At 40.4% G+C, this 16,995-nt stretch overlaps 1 protein-coding gene across 1 annotated transcript in view; it reads right to left on the bottom strand.

Annotated features, from left to right (window-relative positions):
• The window catches only part of rnf43 (ring finger protein 43), a 49,321-nt gene that overhangs the window by 11,555 nt on the left and 20,771 nt on the right, over positions 1 to 16,995 (bottom strand). Inside the window, exons 2-3 of the mRNA XM_002935192.5 lie at positions 6,556 to 6,678; positions 1,861 to 1,935 (exon numbers count right to left, since the gene is read on the bottom strand). Coding sequence (XP_002935238.2) covers positions 1,861 to 1,935; positions 6,556 to 6,678 — 198 coding nt within the window. The remainder of the gene's footprint in view (positions 1 to 1,860; positions 1,936 to 6,555; positions 6,679 to 16,995) is intronic.

The following is a 16,995-nucleotide window of genomic DNA, read 5'->3' as shown; positions in this document are numbered from 1 at the left end:
ATATGCTTAATGTGCCCTTGCCCTAAAGCCTTAGTAAAAGCATTTAATAAACAAGCACCCTTCAGCCATACGGGGAACTGTAGCAGGAGAAACCTTCAGAACACTATCTTCTTAACTAAACACGCAAGCTACAATTTAGAGGCCTACAATACACAGAGTATTTCTCTCTCAGCATTGCACAATCAAATCAAAGGGAATGTATGATCCAAAATACAAGCTACGCTTCATTAATTTAACATAATGTTCTGTGTTTCTTGGGTGCTTCCTTTGTTGTATGGCACTTCCGTGTACTATTCCTTGGGAACTGGCTGAAATACAGGGCAACCTGTTAGTGTCTGTTTGGTGTCAATGCCGCATCATCAGTGAGGCAAGTGGGCAAACAGAACAGAGGGCTTTAGAGTTAATGTTGCAGCAAATTCCAGGGAATGTACAGAGCAGCATGAATGCAATGGTATTGGGATATGGAATAAACAGTGTACAAGGTAACTCCTCTTCTGCACTCAGTGAACAGCCTCCACCTTAGCTCTTAGGTAACCCCTCTGTAAGCTCAAACACAGCGGATGCACAGTACATAGATTTATGGAAATGGTCTGTACTGTGTATAGAGCAGGGGATTCCTTGGAGCCTGGGGTCAAGGTTGCTGTACATAGAGTAGGAGCTAAAAGGTTAATGTCACAGGAGGGGAACTTAAAAATAGTGTTACATTCATCTTTAACATAAAAAAGTGCATTTATTAAAGCCTTGAAATAAAAAGCTCCCCCCTCCCAATAAAAGGTGTTTTCTTTATATGGATTTCCCATGTCAACATTTTTCAGACCCTCTTTGTTCTGTTTTACAAATCTGCTATTCAGTCCACTGCCTATTTATTAGGGTTGGGACATATTGGCTAACAATGTTAATTACAAACTACAGAAGTGCAGAACAGAAAATAATTCCAAAGCCAGCTAAAAATGATCTTCCTATATTGATACTAATGGTGTCCATACACGTTACAAATATGATCTTTCCTAGACACAAGTCACATGGCTGTGGCACCCTGGGAAATGAAGAATATGGCTAGCCCCACGAGAAATTTAAAAATGAAATATAAAAAAAGAAGTGTTTGCAATGTATTTTAATGCAGGATTCTGCTGGAGAAACTCAATTAACTGAGGGCCAAACAAATGAATTAGCCTGATATCAGCCAGCTTAGGTGGGCATATCGGGAAAAGATCCGCTCGTTTGGTGCCCTCAACAGACCAACGAACATGTAAGGCTACCTTTACTGATTATGATAATGTCAGTGCATGTATGGCCACCGAGTTAAAGGTGATCTGCCCCTTAAATTAAATTTGCTTTTCGGACTGATGAAATTAACCATTTAATCAAATAGGACTAGAACACGAGTCCTAGTGCCTGTCAGTGTACAGTACAGTGTGCAGATCTCCATATAATTTAGTCCACAAGCCCACAGCTTCTGTTTTGCTATCCAGTACAGCAGTACTATGGAAGTAAAGATATCATCCCTATCTCAACTGAGGTTGTTCACTTTCCCGACCTAACTAGCCTAATGTCCCCCCGCTAGAACCATGCAAATACCACTGCCACCTCCTGGGGCACAGCTCTCTGCAGGTGTTTGGTTCTGGGTGGAATTAACATGGCAGCACAGTAGATATAAAGTAGATATAGATAGTAGATTTTTGCATAGAGTTGCTGTATGCGGATCAGGTATATATATGAGGACCTGGTTAGGGCAGACATGGGCCAGCAAATTATCAACCTATGCATTATTACTTCTTATACCCAGTTACAAAGTACTTCCATGGTGTTCACTTTTATGAATGGATCTGCCGTGGAAGTGTAAGCACAAACAATACCTACCTGCTGTAGGGCACCCCTGTCGTTGGTAATATCAAAGAGTACAGCATGAGCTCCTCTCTCCCCCGCCAGCCGGGCCTGAAACAAACACACAAGGAATCACTATACACCCGTATACATTACAGTAATGTCCAGGCCTTACAGTATGTGCAAGCCATGCTTTCACAGAACTGATTTGCCCTTTCTTTGTTGGCTACTGATCTAAGGTTCTATTTTTTTTTTTTTGCTTCAGGTTCCATTCCCCTAGCTAACACTGGGGGATTAAAACCTGAAAACAGGTAGATGAACTATAACTCAGAGTAGGAAATGGTACATAGTAAGGTTTTGCATTTAGTAGATGTGAATTAAATATGATATAACTATATATACATAATCATTTATATTATTTTACATATTTATGTGCACACAGTTATGGGGGCTTTGATAGGCCCCTTTAAAACCAGAAACATATAATCCACAATTCAGTGACTTTGTTGAAATCCTAGAACACCTCAAAGGGGTTCATGCCTGATGCAGCCTGTAAAAAAGTTGTTTTGACCCTCTTTCTCTTAAATTTCCATGCTAATGTTTGGCTAGCGTGGTCAGGGAAGCTGGGATGTCCGAGCGAAGGCCTGGGGCGAAGTACATTTAAATAATCCAATGTGGTTTGCAAAGTAATTATCTGGATTCTTAGCAATGCAGCAATCATTTACTAGAAAAAAAACATAAATCCATCCAAGCACTGGAATGGCCCTCCAGCCATAGCTGCTTTACCACCTCTGCTCAATTTCAGGTCAACATATTATGCACCGGTGCTTGGATGCTTTATATCACTTTGGAACACATTTTGATTTTCTAGCCCCTATGCCAGGCATTGCTAGGGGTATTGCTTGGTCTGAACAGAAGGAATATAACTCAGGCCCTTTACATAAACAAAAGAGAGCTTTTAGCATTGTGTTAGACAGTACAGGTATGGGACCTGTTATCCAGAATGTTTGGGACCGGGTGTTTTCCGGATAAGGGATCATTCTGTAATTTGGATCTCCATAACTTAAGTCTGCTAAAAACAATTTAAATACTGAATAAACCCAATAGGATTGTTTTGCCTCCAATAAGGATTAATTGTCTCTTAGTTGGGATCAAGTACAAGATACTTTTTTATTATTACAGGGAAAAAGGAAATTATTTTTAAAAATTAGAATTATTTGCTTTTAATGGCGTCTATGGGAGAACTTTCTGGATAATGAGTTTCCGGAAAAGGGATCCCATACCTGTAATAACATTCGCATTTTTTGTTTTTTTTTCTAATTATCTTTTCGTTATGCAGCTGTTCAGAGTAAAGTTTAAATTATTGTCATGTCAACCAGAACATTAACCAGCCATTTTCACTTGTAGCCTCGCAGAATAGGAAAGTTAGCACAAAACATTAAAAGTATAATATGAGAGCCAGCTGAAAGCAGCTTAGACATAGGCCCATGTGTAACCTTCTGAAAGTTAATTTAAAGGTGAAATTTCTCTATAAGCCATAAGTGGTGATTAAGGCTGACACCTATGAACATAAGTCCTAGAGTAACAATCAGTTACACGGATACCCAGCTATTCAGATGCTGACCACATGGGGCCTATGGGTACACAGCCTTATTTCATGTTACTACATGACTTGTATCTGCTTACCCCTAATCATAATATCACTCAGCAGCTGGCTGAGAATGCTGGGATTACAAGAAGATCAAGAGCAAAAGCCGTGCCTAGCCCTCGTAAAACCAAATGGCAGCCTATGGAGCCTGGCTGCATTGAGATAAGTGCTATGTATGATACTGGGCTGTGGCTGGATAGAGAAATGTGCACGCTGTGGTTATAAACAACCTGTACAGGTGTGACTGTCAACCCAAGCGTTATGCATCTGACGGCATTGCTTCATAGGAACTATAGAGTTTGTGTACTGAGCAAGTGATGCCATTCACCTGCCAAAGCACATCACCTTTAAAGAAACAAAGAGATAATGTGTCGGGTAAATAGACGTGCGTACACACAAACATCACTCAGCTATGGATGGATATGAGTGTTTGCCTATCGTATTCTAGCCACGTGCTTGTGCCCACTCCCTCTGTTACCGATATCTATGCATGGGAATTTAATGGGTGCTAATAGTTTCTTATCCTTGGGTGTGTTTAACCCACATGCACTTTGTCCATAGGTACAAACCACTTTCTGTTCAAATCTTTGAACCCAATTCAGTGACCCAGTTATGAATAGTGAACCCTGTATGGAACTCTGTATAAGTTTGGATGCAGTAACAGAAAGTTGGGAAATAAATAGATTAGTTGAGAATTGCGTTAAAATATATTGCTTCCCTTAAAGGGATAGTGACACATTCCAGTTTTAATGAAAATAAATCACTATGCCTAGAAAAACTCTACTGTTGCTATTTTTTTTATTATGGTGGTGACCCCCTGCTTCCCCTTGCCAACATACAGTCACAGAGTAATGTAGCATTATTTGCATTTTTTTAGACTCTCATTTCTGTTACCAAGCACACAAATCAGGATGTGTAGATTTCTCATTTTAGTTCAGTATCAGTGTCTACCCTTTTTCCCCATGGCAAGCCAGTGTCTACCCTTTTGCCCCATGGCAAACCAGTTTCAATCCAGCTGCTGTATAATACAGTGCCCAGCCTATAGCTATGTGTGGCTTAGGATGAAGAAATTGCTGACAAATATGGCAAAGCCTTAAAGGGACAATATACAGGTATGGGACTGGTTATCCAAAATGCTGGGGTCCTGGGGTTTTCCGGATACAGGTTCTTTCCATAATTTGGATCTACATACCTTAGGTTCACCGAAAAAACATTTAAACATTAAATAAACCCAATAGGATTTTTTTGCTTCCAATAAGGATTAATTATATCTTAGTTGGGATCAAGTACAAGGCACTGTTTTATTATTAGAGAGAAAAAGGAAATCATTTTTAAAAATTAGAATTAATTTGTTTATAATGGAGTCTATGGAAGATGGTCTTCCCATAATTCACAATTTTCTTGATAACGGTTTTCCAGATAACGGATCCCATACCGGTACTGCCTTTTTCAACACTGGTGCAATGAATAGGGCTTCCACTGAACATACTATTTGCCTATTCTTTTAATTAGAAAACTAAAGCCATAATTTCCTTCCTGATCCCAAAGAGCAAAGTCAAGCAAACTGGCAGTCCACTGAGAAATCTGTGTATTGAGAGCTGTTCTAAAGCTGACCTTGTTTCGTACGATATTCGGTGCGTGTATGGCACAAGTCGGCGAGTCAACTTGCCGATCGGCCAGGTTAAAAGATTTTGATCGGGCGCCATAGAAGGTGCCTGAGCAAAATCTGCCTTCAGGGCTGAATCGGCAGAAGGAGGTAGAAATCCTATTGTTTCTACCTCCTTATCTGCCGTTTCGTGGTCGCATGAAAGATCGCAAATTGCCACGTGTGTGGCCATCTTTAGATAACAGGCTTTATTGATACAGGGGCTTCTTAGTGGGTTGCTGGTTTGTTTGACTTTGCTCTTTGGGATCAGTAAGCAGAATAGCACTGAAACAAAAGAATATAATAATTTCCAGATAACCCACAGCTTTACTGATATATTTTCCTTTAATGACACATTAGTGTGCTTGTGCATGCACACACAATAAACTGTGGTGTGCACAAAGAACTTTGATGGAAAACACATACATTTGTACTTATTATGTCCTGGGCACAGCGTTTTTTCTAAAAGTGTGCACAAATAAAGAAGAAGAAATAAGAACACTGAGTACCTGTTATCATTCAGTAAAAGGGACCAATCAACAGAGACTAATTACTGTAAGGTCCGAACAATAGAGGAAATTTGTTGGGTTTCCTTGTACTTAATGTCTTAAAAATTATGCTGTTGTGTCAGATCAGTCTATCCAACCAGCCTGCCCTGTAGCTGTGCCCTGTGGCACATGCAAGTGCAATATTGCTGTAAGTATGTATGCACAGCTGATGTTTGTGTGCATGTGTATGGTGGGGTAGGCAAATGGATTTTACAGCCTTCTTCAATTACTTTTCAGTGCCTCAGGTGCAGGGTGAAAGGTCAGAAGGCAGTTGTGTGATCAGATGCAGTTGGAAAGCCCCCGGGGAGATGAAAGCAAACAGTGCTTTGTAAAATTTCACAGATATACAGGCAGCGCAGTCTGCAGTAGCCTAGACTGGCCATTTCTGGGGCCCTACGAGATAAAAACTTAGCCCTGTTAACCACCACCATCATCATCATCATTCATTTATAACAAACCCTAGTGTCTTACAATTATTTAGTAAACAACGGTACAGAATAAAAATGGGATCAGAGGGCCCTGGTCCCAAGAGCTTACTAAAGATACAGTCTTAAATTGTGGGCGATTACATTTTAATTATTAATGAAATATGTTTTTCTGTGTTAGGGGTTGCTGGTGGGCTGCATCGGTGGTTATGTGCATTTCAATCACCTCTTGGAAAATATATTTAGTATTAGAAAGCTTAGCATTAATTAGAACTAGTATTATTTATATAGCGCCATTAATTTACGCAGCGCTTTACAGAAGAGGCAGCTTAGAAATAATAGAAATAATTTAACAACAGGCCAATGATAACGTCTTTCAGAACATCATTATTATCATACTCAAAGATAATTCGAGGACAATCCTGCCCTTCTGCCCATTCTTTAAGGACATTCAGCTATAAATACCTTGTTGGCCAGGGACAGGCATGGCTGGGTATCACGATCAGGAGTTTCCAGTTTGACAATGGAAATGAAGCCAGGCTTGGTCTGGTCATCTTCACTGGTGTTGCACAGAGACAGGGGGTGAAACTGCAAAGACACAAACACAATCCATTAACACTTAACACTCACTTCCTAGATATTTAAAAGCCTGACAAGATATCTGCTGACTTTAATTATCTCTAATCTAATGCATTCTGCCAACTGCACTGGTTCCTTGAAATGCCGATTTTACCTTATTGGTACTTAAGCATGGTATTAGAGTTCCCAAACCATAAGTTTAAATCTAGACATTTATACAGTACTCAGACACCTATACAGTACTCATGCCCAAAGAGAAATTCTTCTGCTCATCACAGGACTACACAAAAGTCATTGCAGTCTGCAGAATACATCTGAGCTGACTAATTAGCAATCTAATATTCATGTTTTATTAAAGGGGAACTCCACCCAAAAACAACTTGAAATGTAAACATAATTTCAAGCAACTTTGCAATATACATCAATTAAAAACATATGCAGCTTTTTCATGATGTTTAATGTAATAATATGGTTTGGAACAGTTACCTAAGCCTGCCCCCATGTTCCCCTGCTGATCTGGCTGACTACTTTTGAGACTCAAAAAAAAAAAGTAACAGTAGTCGAATGTCCTCAGTCTGTCTTCAGCCTGCATCCTCCAAATCCCACAATTCCCTGCACATGTGATGCCAATAAGGAAAGTAACATCAAAGCTGTCTGTAAGTTGTTACAATTTGTAACATCAAGTGTTTTAGTCCCTCCTCCCCTGCCAGGATGGCAAATGAAGCAGAAGAGATGAACTGTTTTGCAGCTGGATTTCAGCATATAAAAATTGTATTTATTCATTCTTTTTTGAAGAAACAAAATACAGTGGTAGGTAGAGTTCCCCTTCAAAAAACTCAACCTCATTTATAGTAAACACAGAGTTAGGACACTTTAAAGGAACAGTAACACCAAAAAATGAAAGTGTTTTAAAGTAATTAAAATATAATGTACAATTGCCCTGTGCTGGTAAAACTGGTAAGTTTGCAACAGAAATGCTACTATAGTTTATATAAATGAGCTGCTATGTCAACACGGGGGCAGCCAATGAAGCTGGGAAAAGGAGAAAAGGCACAGGCACATAGCAGATAACAGAAAAGCTTTGTAGAATATAATGGGGTTTTATCTGTTATCTGCTAAGTAACCTGTGCCTTTTCTCCTGTAAATGGCTGCCCCCGTGGCTACACAGAAGTTTTATTATATAAACTATAGTAGTCTTTCTGAGGCAAACACACCAGTTGTACCAGTACAGGGCAGCATTACATTATATAGTAATTACTTTTATACACTTTCATTTTTTGGTGTTACTGTCCCTTTAAAACTAAAAGATAATGCCCAACCTTCTGCTTTTAGGGTTGCCAACAACAATCTGTAGTAAGGGGCCCACACGTGTTTTTACTCTTGTTTTGATATATGGCAGATTCTCACACCTTCCACGTATGGTAACAAAATGATAAGAAACAGGTTGTTTTTTTTGCCTTTGGTTTTAATATGAACTCTCAGAGAAGACTGGGATCATGTAACACTTGCATTTCTGTAGAGTGGAGAGCATGAAAATTCATTGCACATCAAAAGACAGACAAGTAATAAACACCTGTGGGTAAATACATACCTACACCTACAGTACTGCACTGGTTTCAAAGCAGCCACGCACGCAGCGGGTTTTTTGTTTTTTTTTAAGATACTTGTTGGTAACCTTGCTTGGGAACATTAAAAGACTGAGCCTATTCAAAAACACCTGTTATTGAGCTGTGGAGATCTCAACGCACCTGCACTAGGTGAAGGTCAATGGGAGTGAATTAGGGACCCGGTTCTTTCACCGATATAACAACAGCTAAAAAATGGTGTATTCAAATAATCGCTGCCCTAAAATTCAGGTGGAATAATGCTGTATTCTCACTGGACACCTATAAAACATGGAAGTGCACCCTGTATCCATCATTATTACCAGCTGGCGAGAGGGAATCTATTTGTTGCAGCATTGGGGAGTGGATCCAACAGATTTAACTCCCAGATACTACTGCCCACTGACCCTCCAGAAGAGATGGGGGTGAAAGTTGCCAATCAATGTTTCTGTTTTATTGTCTTCTTCAGTAAATTAATGTTTGGCAGCACTATTTATGCCACTGTTCTCTATTCAGAGCATTATAATTACTTCTGCAAGAGTTACATTTAGTTCTGTATATTCTATTGTTCTTGCAAGAAAGCATTAAAACCACCAGCCTTTTGAGAATTACCTGCTGGCAACTCTTCTGAAGGTCACACACCCAGTTGTGGCTTCAAATATTTACCCTTTAAACCTGAAATTCCCCCAAAAGATGGGTTTTTTTGGATTTACTAAATCACTGCTGACATACTAGATGCATAAGGGTCATTTAATAAGCGCATGTGGCAAATGCAAACAACAGGCATCAAACACCATGTTTTTTGTACCATGTCCCAAACTTAGAATCCAAGGTGTTGCTCTTTGTGCTCCAGAACTGAACTTCTCCCCTGGATACAGAACAGCCGGCTTGTGGTAGAGCTTGAAAGATGGGCTGGTGGTGGCACATAGGCACCTCCTATCCATCCCTTTAAACTGCTTCTGCTGTAGGTACAGGACTGCCTTGGGCCTGACGGGCTTCAGGGCATAGGTAAATCACCCCCCCCTATTTGTATCTGCATACTAGAGTCAGGCTACAGTGCATGAAAAGTAAACATAACAATAAATAATAGACAGAGAAAAAGACCATCTAATATCTATATCTCACTGTTAAGGTCCTGAATATAAATATATCATTAACCAACAGATTTAGCAGTGAAACATGCAGACATTTATTGGCTCAAATTGTTAACAAAAATTCAAAAACAATTCATACTATACCAAGCAACAAACAGTTGCATCCCAGCACCACATGGTCCCCATACTCCGCATTTCGCACCATTGGGTGCTTCATCAATTTGAGCCAATAAATGTTTGCATGTTTCACTTTTAAAGCTGTTGGTTATATATAAAAGTAAACATATGCAGGGGGTCTACAAAGCAGCGTTAAAGGTCGGTGCATGCCAAAGGTCACCCTTCCCTCTGTTCCCAACCAGAAGGAAACATCATAATCCCAGTCTCAGAATAAGACCTGGGAACAACTACTTCATCCTGTCTTTGAGGCACTAAACAAGACACAATGTACCTGTGCCTCTAAGATTGTAAAAACTTTATTACAGAAACTCGCTGTGCCAAAATAATCCTGCGATGGCTACAAATGTAACAACATCCAGTTTACATCAAATGAAGTGAGTTAGACATGTTTTACAGGGTAACACTAGAAATGATACATTAATTACACAAAGATGCTTGTGTAAAACATAGATAAAAACTGTATCGATGATTCTGACACCTGCTGTTTGCCATTGTTGGAATAAATGCAGTTTGTAGCTCAGTATAAGATTCTGCTCGATACAGGCTCATACTGCAGCTCTCAGAGATGCATTCCATTTGGTCACATTCCATTCGGTCACATTAAAATGTAACTATGCAATGATGATGCATTTTAGGGTCTTTTGCACTTCAAAGGAACATGATCATAGTAAAACACAGTAAAATGCAGGTTTGGCCTGCATCTCAGTAGGGGGGAATTGGGCATTAGCTTTCATTCATAGGGGTGGGTCAGTGCAAATGTCCTTTTGTCTCCAGTACTTCAGCGACATGCCAGGTTACGCCTGCACATCTGGACATGTGCCATTCAGTTCACTTTTCCCGCATCTGTCAACATTATACTTCTTTATTAATATAGTGCCAACAAATAACACATTTCAATAGTTTATTATCCACATTAGTCCCTGCCACTACCCCCCATGCAGTTAAATAACTTGGCCAATAAGGATCCAGTATGGGTACACCCTTTGCACCCCAATGTGCCAATCTCTTCATGGCAAAACTAGAAAAGGACTTCCCATCTACCTGCAACACTAAACCTTAAGGAACTAAAACATTCTGAACAGGGTCAGACTGGGGGGTGCTGTGCCCACCGGGGCTTCTGCCTCAGGGGCAGCTGCACCCCCCAAGGGCCCCCCGCTGCTGTTACCCCCACCCCCTGCACGGGCACCACCACCCGTCCTCCCCCCTCCCCCAAGTGTGCATAAAGTAAAGTAACCTGCAGCGTGTCAGGGGAGGGAGACCGGTTGATCGGTGGAGCGCCCTGGGGGGATCGGGCCTGGGCGGTCCAGTCTGATTCTGAAAGCTTGCTATAAATATCTTAGTAAGACAATGAAGGCATCACCTTCATGCCACTTTTTTTCTAACACAGTACAACAACTTTACCTGCAACAAAGATACACACTGACAACACACACAACCTGAAGAACCACACATTTGTAGAGGCAAGAAATCCAAAGCAGACCCCAACACTGAGTAGCAGAATTGCTCAACCCCTTTGCTGTACAGTTAGCATCTGATAATGTCATTCTCTTATCTAAAATTTATAAATACAGTAAATGAACCCCCACCCCCAACATAAACAAAATAAGAGCAAATGAGGCTAAAGGGTTTATATCACCAGAAGGTTCAGTTTAAGCCACCCTTGTAAGTTCAACTTTTAGCTTAAAACAAGGCTACAGATATAAGAAAAACAGGTTTTTATCCCAAATCTTACCTTAAGTGACCTTCAAATTGGGATTATCATCAGGAGTATCTAACAAATAGGTGTTCTCCCCAATTAACCTTCAGGATAAGCCCCCATGTATATAGACAGTGACATGAATCTCATGAGCCTGTTGCTGCACACCCTAGCCTTAAGCTGGCCAAACATGCACAGATTCGCTCAGTTAGTGAGGTTGCCAAACAAGCAGGTCTTTGCCCAATTTGTCCACCTTTTAATGATGTGACTGTTTTGCCCTCAGGCAACTGATCGAATCACAAGGCAGGGGCCTATTGCAATCCATCGGGAGAGGCCACATCAATGTGGTGTCCTTGCTTGACTAGATTTTCAAACCTGCCTGACCGATACCTTGACAGATATCAGTCATACTCAGCTACCAACTTAGTTTGGAGGGGCTGAGTAGAGAGCATTTATCTGCTTGTGTATGGCCAGAGTAAAGGTGCTGTACAACCAAACCCTAGGTGCACCATAAGAATTTGCTTTCAATTCCTGACCCTGACAGTTCTTTGACAGGATATTTCTCATACAATTTGACAGGAGGAAGCCACAGAAAATCTTGTTTTTTCTTCTATTTGTTTTTTTGCTCTTCCCGGCTCTGTTGCTTTCTACCTGGTACAGTCAGTCCAACCTGGCAGAGCAGTTTAAGGGAGGCTTCATTTTTAATGGTTATGTTTCTATTTCGGGGTTTCCCTGATTCTCGCCAAGTTTCACCCCAGCTTTATGTGGGGCTTTAATCTTTAATACATTGCTTTACTTTCTTTAATACATTTGATAAGAAGAGGGCAGTGAGAATGATTTCACTGCAGTAGGTCAGTAGCTGTAATGGAAACAGAGATGAAATTTGGGCGTATACACCTTCCTACAGAACCATCACAATAAAGTGTGTGTTTTTCGGCTCTTCCAAACACAAACAGATAGAGGGGTTAGTACTGAAAAGCCTGAAAGGGACAGGGCAAAGTCAGGCGGAGAAAGCCAAAGAAGAAAAGGAGAGGAGAAAAAAAAAAACTAGATGAAAGGAGAGCAAAGTGCTGAGATTTTCGCTTTCCCTCGGCAGTGACCTGCCTGCCTCCCTCCCTCTCTCCCCTTCCATCTTGTATTAACTGTCGGTCGCTTTAATGCTGTTTGAACTCTTTGCAGAGCAGAGTTAACGATTACAGGCTCTGTGTGTCTTGGCCGGCAGCCCAAATTCTTACACACCCGTGGCACATTCTCACAGAAGCCAACATGCTGATAAAAGGAGTGTTCATGGGTAGCCGCAGAACCAAGGCCCAGGACCCTCCCCCTCTCCCTTCCTCAAGCCTGCATTTTACTCTTTTATTCCATGGGCTTTCATTTTGCCCAGCCAGGTACAGTCATATAACAGCAGCAATACCATGTACCTTGCTCTGTTGGAAAGGCAGCCTAGGTATGTGCATGTTTGCTATCCTTTAATCTAAATATGCCCTGTGATCACAAGTGAGGCCTAGTACACTCAGTCCTACACTCATTAACCCTGCCATGTGTAAGCCATGGAAATGCCACTGTGCTGCCCTCTGCAATTCTGACTGAAGATGCCATGTATCTGCCTGCTTTACTCCTACCTACATTCAGGCAATGTTAAAGGGAGCGTCACAGCTACTCGTCTGTGAAGCGGCGTGTTGTAACATTTACAAATATGTATGTAAATATTGCCACTAGAAAGGAATTTGGATATGTACTACTCTGTGTGATGTTTCTCAGTAGGCTAAGGGCTATGGCACATGGGCCAATGTTGAGCTTTTTATGGCCTGCGGGTATTAAAGGCAAGATAGCTGATGAGCACCTTTAGTTGCGATGATGTAGAAAAGGCACATAAGAACTATCTGAACTTCCAGAAATAGATATATATTTTTTTTTTCACAGATGTACCTGATTCCACAGACTGAAAGGAAGCCATGTTACTTTTAAGAAAGATTTCCCAACATCCCTTAGGCTCACAGTGTAACGGAATCCCTTCCTCTTCTTGTTCTATAGTAAAGTGAAGGATTCTGGGACTTGAAGTCCCTTTGCTTTCCATAGTGGTTGGTGAAGAGATTTTCTGGAAGCCATGACTTTACAATCAAAGTGAGAGTTCAGATCACTGTGTGGGGGTTTTACTGTTTTATGAAGGTTTTTTTATTTATTTATTACCTGTGCAATACCTACGAGTGGTCTTCTACAAGTTGGTACTTACTGTTTTACGAAGGTTTTTTATTTATTTATTATCTTTTCTTAGATAACTGTGAGCACCTGTAACCGAGCATAAGCAATTTCCCTTTGGGATTAATAAAGTTATTTGAATCTTGAAACTGGTCTCTGCAGCACAGGCAAACTATTATGGTTTCCTTTCTAAGGAATCAGGTAGTATCTATAAAACATTTTTGTAAGCTCACATAGTGTTTAAGCATCTTTTCTACAGAACATAACAAAATGACGGCGTGTGTTTTCCCTCTAAGACTTTAAGAAGCAGGGGCCAAATGCTCAAAATCACACCATATTTATTCCTATAGAATTTCCCTACAAGCTCAGGTCCACTGAAAAAGGAAATGGTTGCTTAGAAATGTGGCAGTTAGTCCACGTTTCCAGCTGATAGCTGTGTCACAAGAGAACCCGTGATTGCAGATGATTTTCCATAGTAGCTAATTGGGGTTGACCAAGATAATTTTGTCCCCAACTCCTGAGCTACGATCAACTGCCACAGGCGACAGGATATTCAAAATCACCTTTTGTGCCATTGCCTGTAATTTGCCCAAATCTCACCATAGCACAATGCTGCCTAATGAACAGGAAGTTAAGTGTGCCAAAGGGAACTGCCTTCCCAAAGTCTGCTCTGCCATGGAATAAGCATGTCCTATGCTATAAATGAACAAGCTGCTTCTTGCCCTCAGAAAATGATGATAATACTGCTGTGGTTTCTGCTTCACGGGATCATAAACATTTTAAGTGGGACCATGATCCAAGTACAACATTTCTAAGCCAAACACAAAAGCTGGCGCCACTCTTTTCAGAAGGTCAAACATGATATGGAAACCTTTGTGTAAGGAAGCTTAGAGAAAAATCTTGTTTGAGCTCTTGTGTATGAGTGATTTACTGTTCCTTTAAAGAGCTCTGCACTTCCATAGGTTTACATCATTGCCCAAATTTCAGATCTACACTTTGGAACACTCAAAATTACAGTGCTACAACAGTTACAACCTATGAAAACTAAAAATAAATATCTTCCTGTAATTGTTGGACAGGCTTTTTCTAATGGCCTTGTCTAAGATGTCCTATTTTACTGGCCAGTTACTTGACATTGTATATATTTGGGGGCTGAATAATTAATATGTACATATATGTTTATATAGGTGAGAGCAGAGAATTTCTTGTCTTTGTCTGGACTGCAATTCTATCTTGTACAACAGCCTTTGGATATTATTTTGATGCTGGAAGTGGTAATCTGAAACCACCTCTAGGACCGCACATCATTCATTTCTTGGAGGACCACATTCAGCCTGCAGGCCTCCAGCTGGACAGCCCTGGTCCAAACAATCAGCACTTTACTGGCTGCTGTCACCACTATGTAAACAATGCATACAGATTATAGACATGCCAAGTACAAGCCATCTTAGAAATATAAATACAGACCCTTCAACATTTTAGCTCATAGCTAGCCAACTGGCAACATGAATTGAGCCAATATTTCTCCCCAGGTGCAGATAAGTCATCACAATTTTGAAGGCTGGTATGTGTATTATATAGGGATGGTGTATCATCAGATACATACACCAGTCCTGTGTATTAGACAGTCTATATAGAGAGTGGATAGTCTATATAGATAGTGGATAGTCTATATAGAGGGACAAGGATTAAAAGCTCTTCCAAACTGTATTATTTTGCATTAAATTTTAATATTACTATTGCTCCCAGCATCCAAATGCTACTGGTACAAGATGGGATTTGTAGTGCAACATCTGTTGGGTCACAAGTTGCCTGAACCTTCCTTAGGTGCTGTTGGCGACTAGATATTATTTGCCTTTAATGATTACCCTGGCACCTGGATTGTTATGTTCATACATTCCCTACTTTTCTATAAAGCAGTCATGAGCAATGAAAGGTAAATGTGTAAAGAGCGGCTTCTATATTCTCAAGTTGGAAAACTGGTAACACTGAACTCTGGGTGTTTGTACTTTCCGTGTCGACTCATTTAGAAATTTTTCAGGTATGAAATGAAGTTTTCAGGGCAGCCTTTGATCATTGGAGATAGCAGACAATCACAGCTGTGATATTGTACCTGTAAGGTAGGGCCGTGTTATTCCTTCCCCGGGCAGAGCTGCTACAACTCTGTGGAATGTTATGTTGTTTAGCTGGACTTCATATTTACAGCAGCAAAGCACAGCAATTTGAAAGGGCTTGACAGATAATTAAAGGCATACAAACAGTACACTATAAAGACTTAAATATTGCTCCTATATAGGCAGACTTAGTAATTTGCCAGGGGGTACATGAGCAACCCTGGGTATCTATAAATGGCTGCCATCTTCTCATGTACATTCAATTGTTCTTGCATAGGGCTGGGATGTTACTTAATAGCAGCTACTTATCACAGCTACTAAACACCAGAAAATACTCTGCCATAGACAATACTGAGAATTGACTTTGTAAAAAAACACATATAGACAATTTCAGTAAATGATCAGCATTGTCTATTTTTGTAGCCGTAACAAGTAGCTGCTACTAGTAGCTGTGTGTGTCTTCACCCTAATGAATGTAAGCTATTTTACTTTCTTATACATACACACACAGCAGAGATTTGCAGATAAAAAGTGACCATACATGGGCCAACAAAAGCTGCTGACGCAGTCCCTCCAGCCCAAATCAGCAACTTAGTGTCCTGTATATGGGGCACACAGACCAATATTTTGCTGAAAATTAAAGGAATACTTTCATGGGAAAACATTTTTTTTCAAAATCCATCAGTTAATAAGAGTTTCTCCAGCAGAAACCTGCATTGAAATCCATTTTTCAAAAACACAATCAGATTTTCTAATATTTAATTTTGAAATTTCACATGGGGCTAGCCATATTTTTCATTTTCCAGAGTGCCACAGCCATGTGACCTGTGCTTTGATAAACTTCAGTCACACTTTACTGCTGCGCTGCAAGTTGGAGTGATATCATCCCCCTCATTTTTCCCAAACAGCCAATCAGCAGAACAATGGGAAGGGAGCAAGACAGCAGCTCCAAGTAGAATGTCACTTAATAGTAAGAATTCCAAGTCCAGCTTGGGACTCCTCCAGTTACATGGGAGTAGGAGAAACAATAGGTTATCTGAAAGCAGTTCTAATGTGTAGCGCTGGCTTTTTCTGAAAGCTCAGACTCAGGCACAATGCACGGAGATGGCACCTACACACCAATATTACAACTAAAGAAAAATACATTGTTTGTTCAAGAATAAAATTTAAAATGGTAGAGTAAATTATTTGCAATGTAAGCAGTGTAATTTAGAAATAAAAAGTATACCATAAAAATTGGGACAGTATCCCTTAAAGCAGATATCCATCGACAGGTTTAAAAATCAACAAGAAACATTTGGACCTAGTTTAATGGGATTCCTGTAGGTTCTGATAGATGATGCAATACCAACTATTGGATCAGTCTGATTTAGGCCAGCATGTAGGTGGGCAAATCATGCCACATCTGCTCACTTGGGGCGAGCAGATCTGGGAACTCATGG

This window comes from Xenopus tropicalis, chromosome 2 (assembly GCF_000004195.4).
Source record: "Xenopus tropicalis strain Nigerian chromosome 2, UCB_Xtro_10.0, whole genome shotgun sequence".
NCBI classification, from domain to species: Eukaryota; Metazoa; Chordata; class Amphibia; order Anura; family Pipidae; genus Xenopus; species Xenopus tropicalis.
This window is presented reverse-complemented; position numbering and strand designations above follow the sequence as displayed.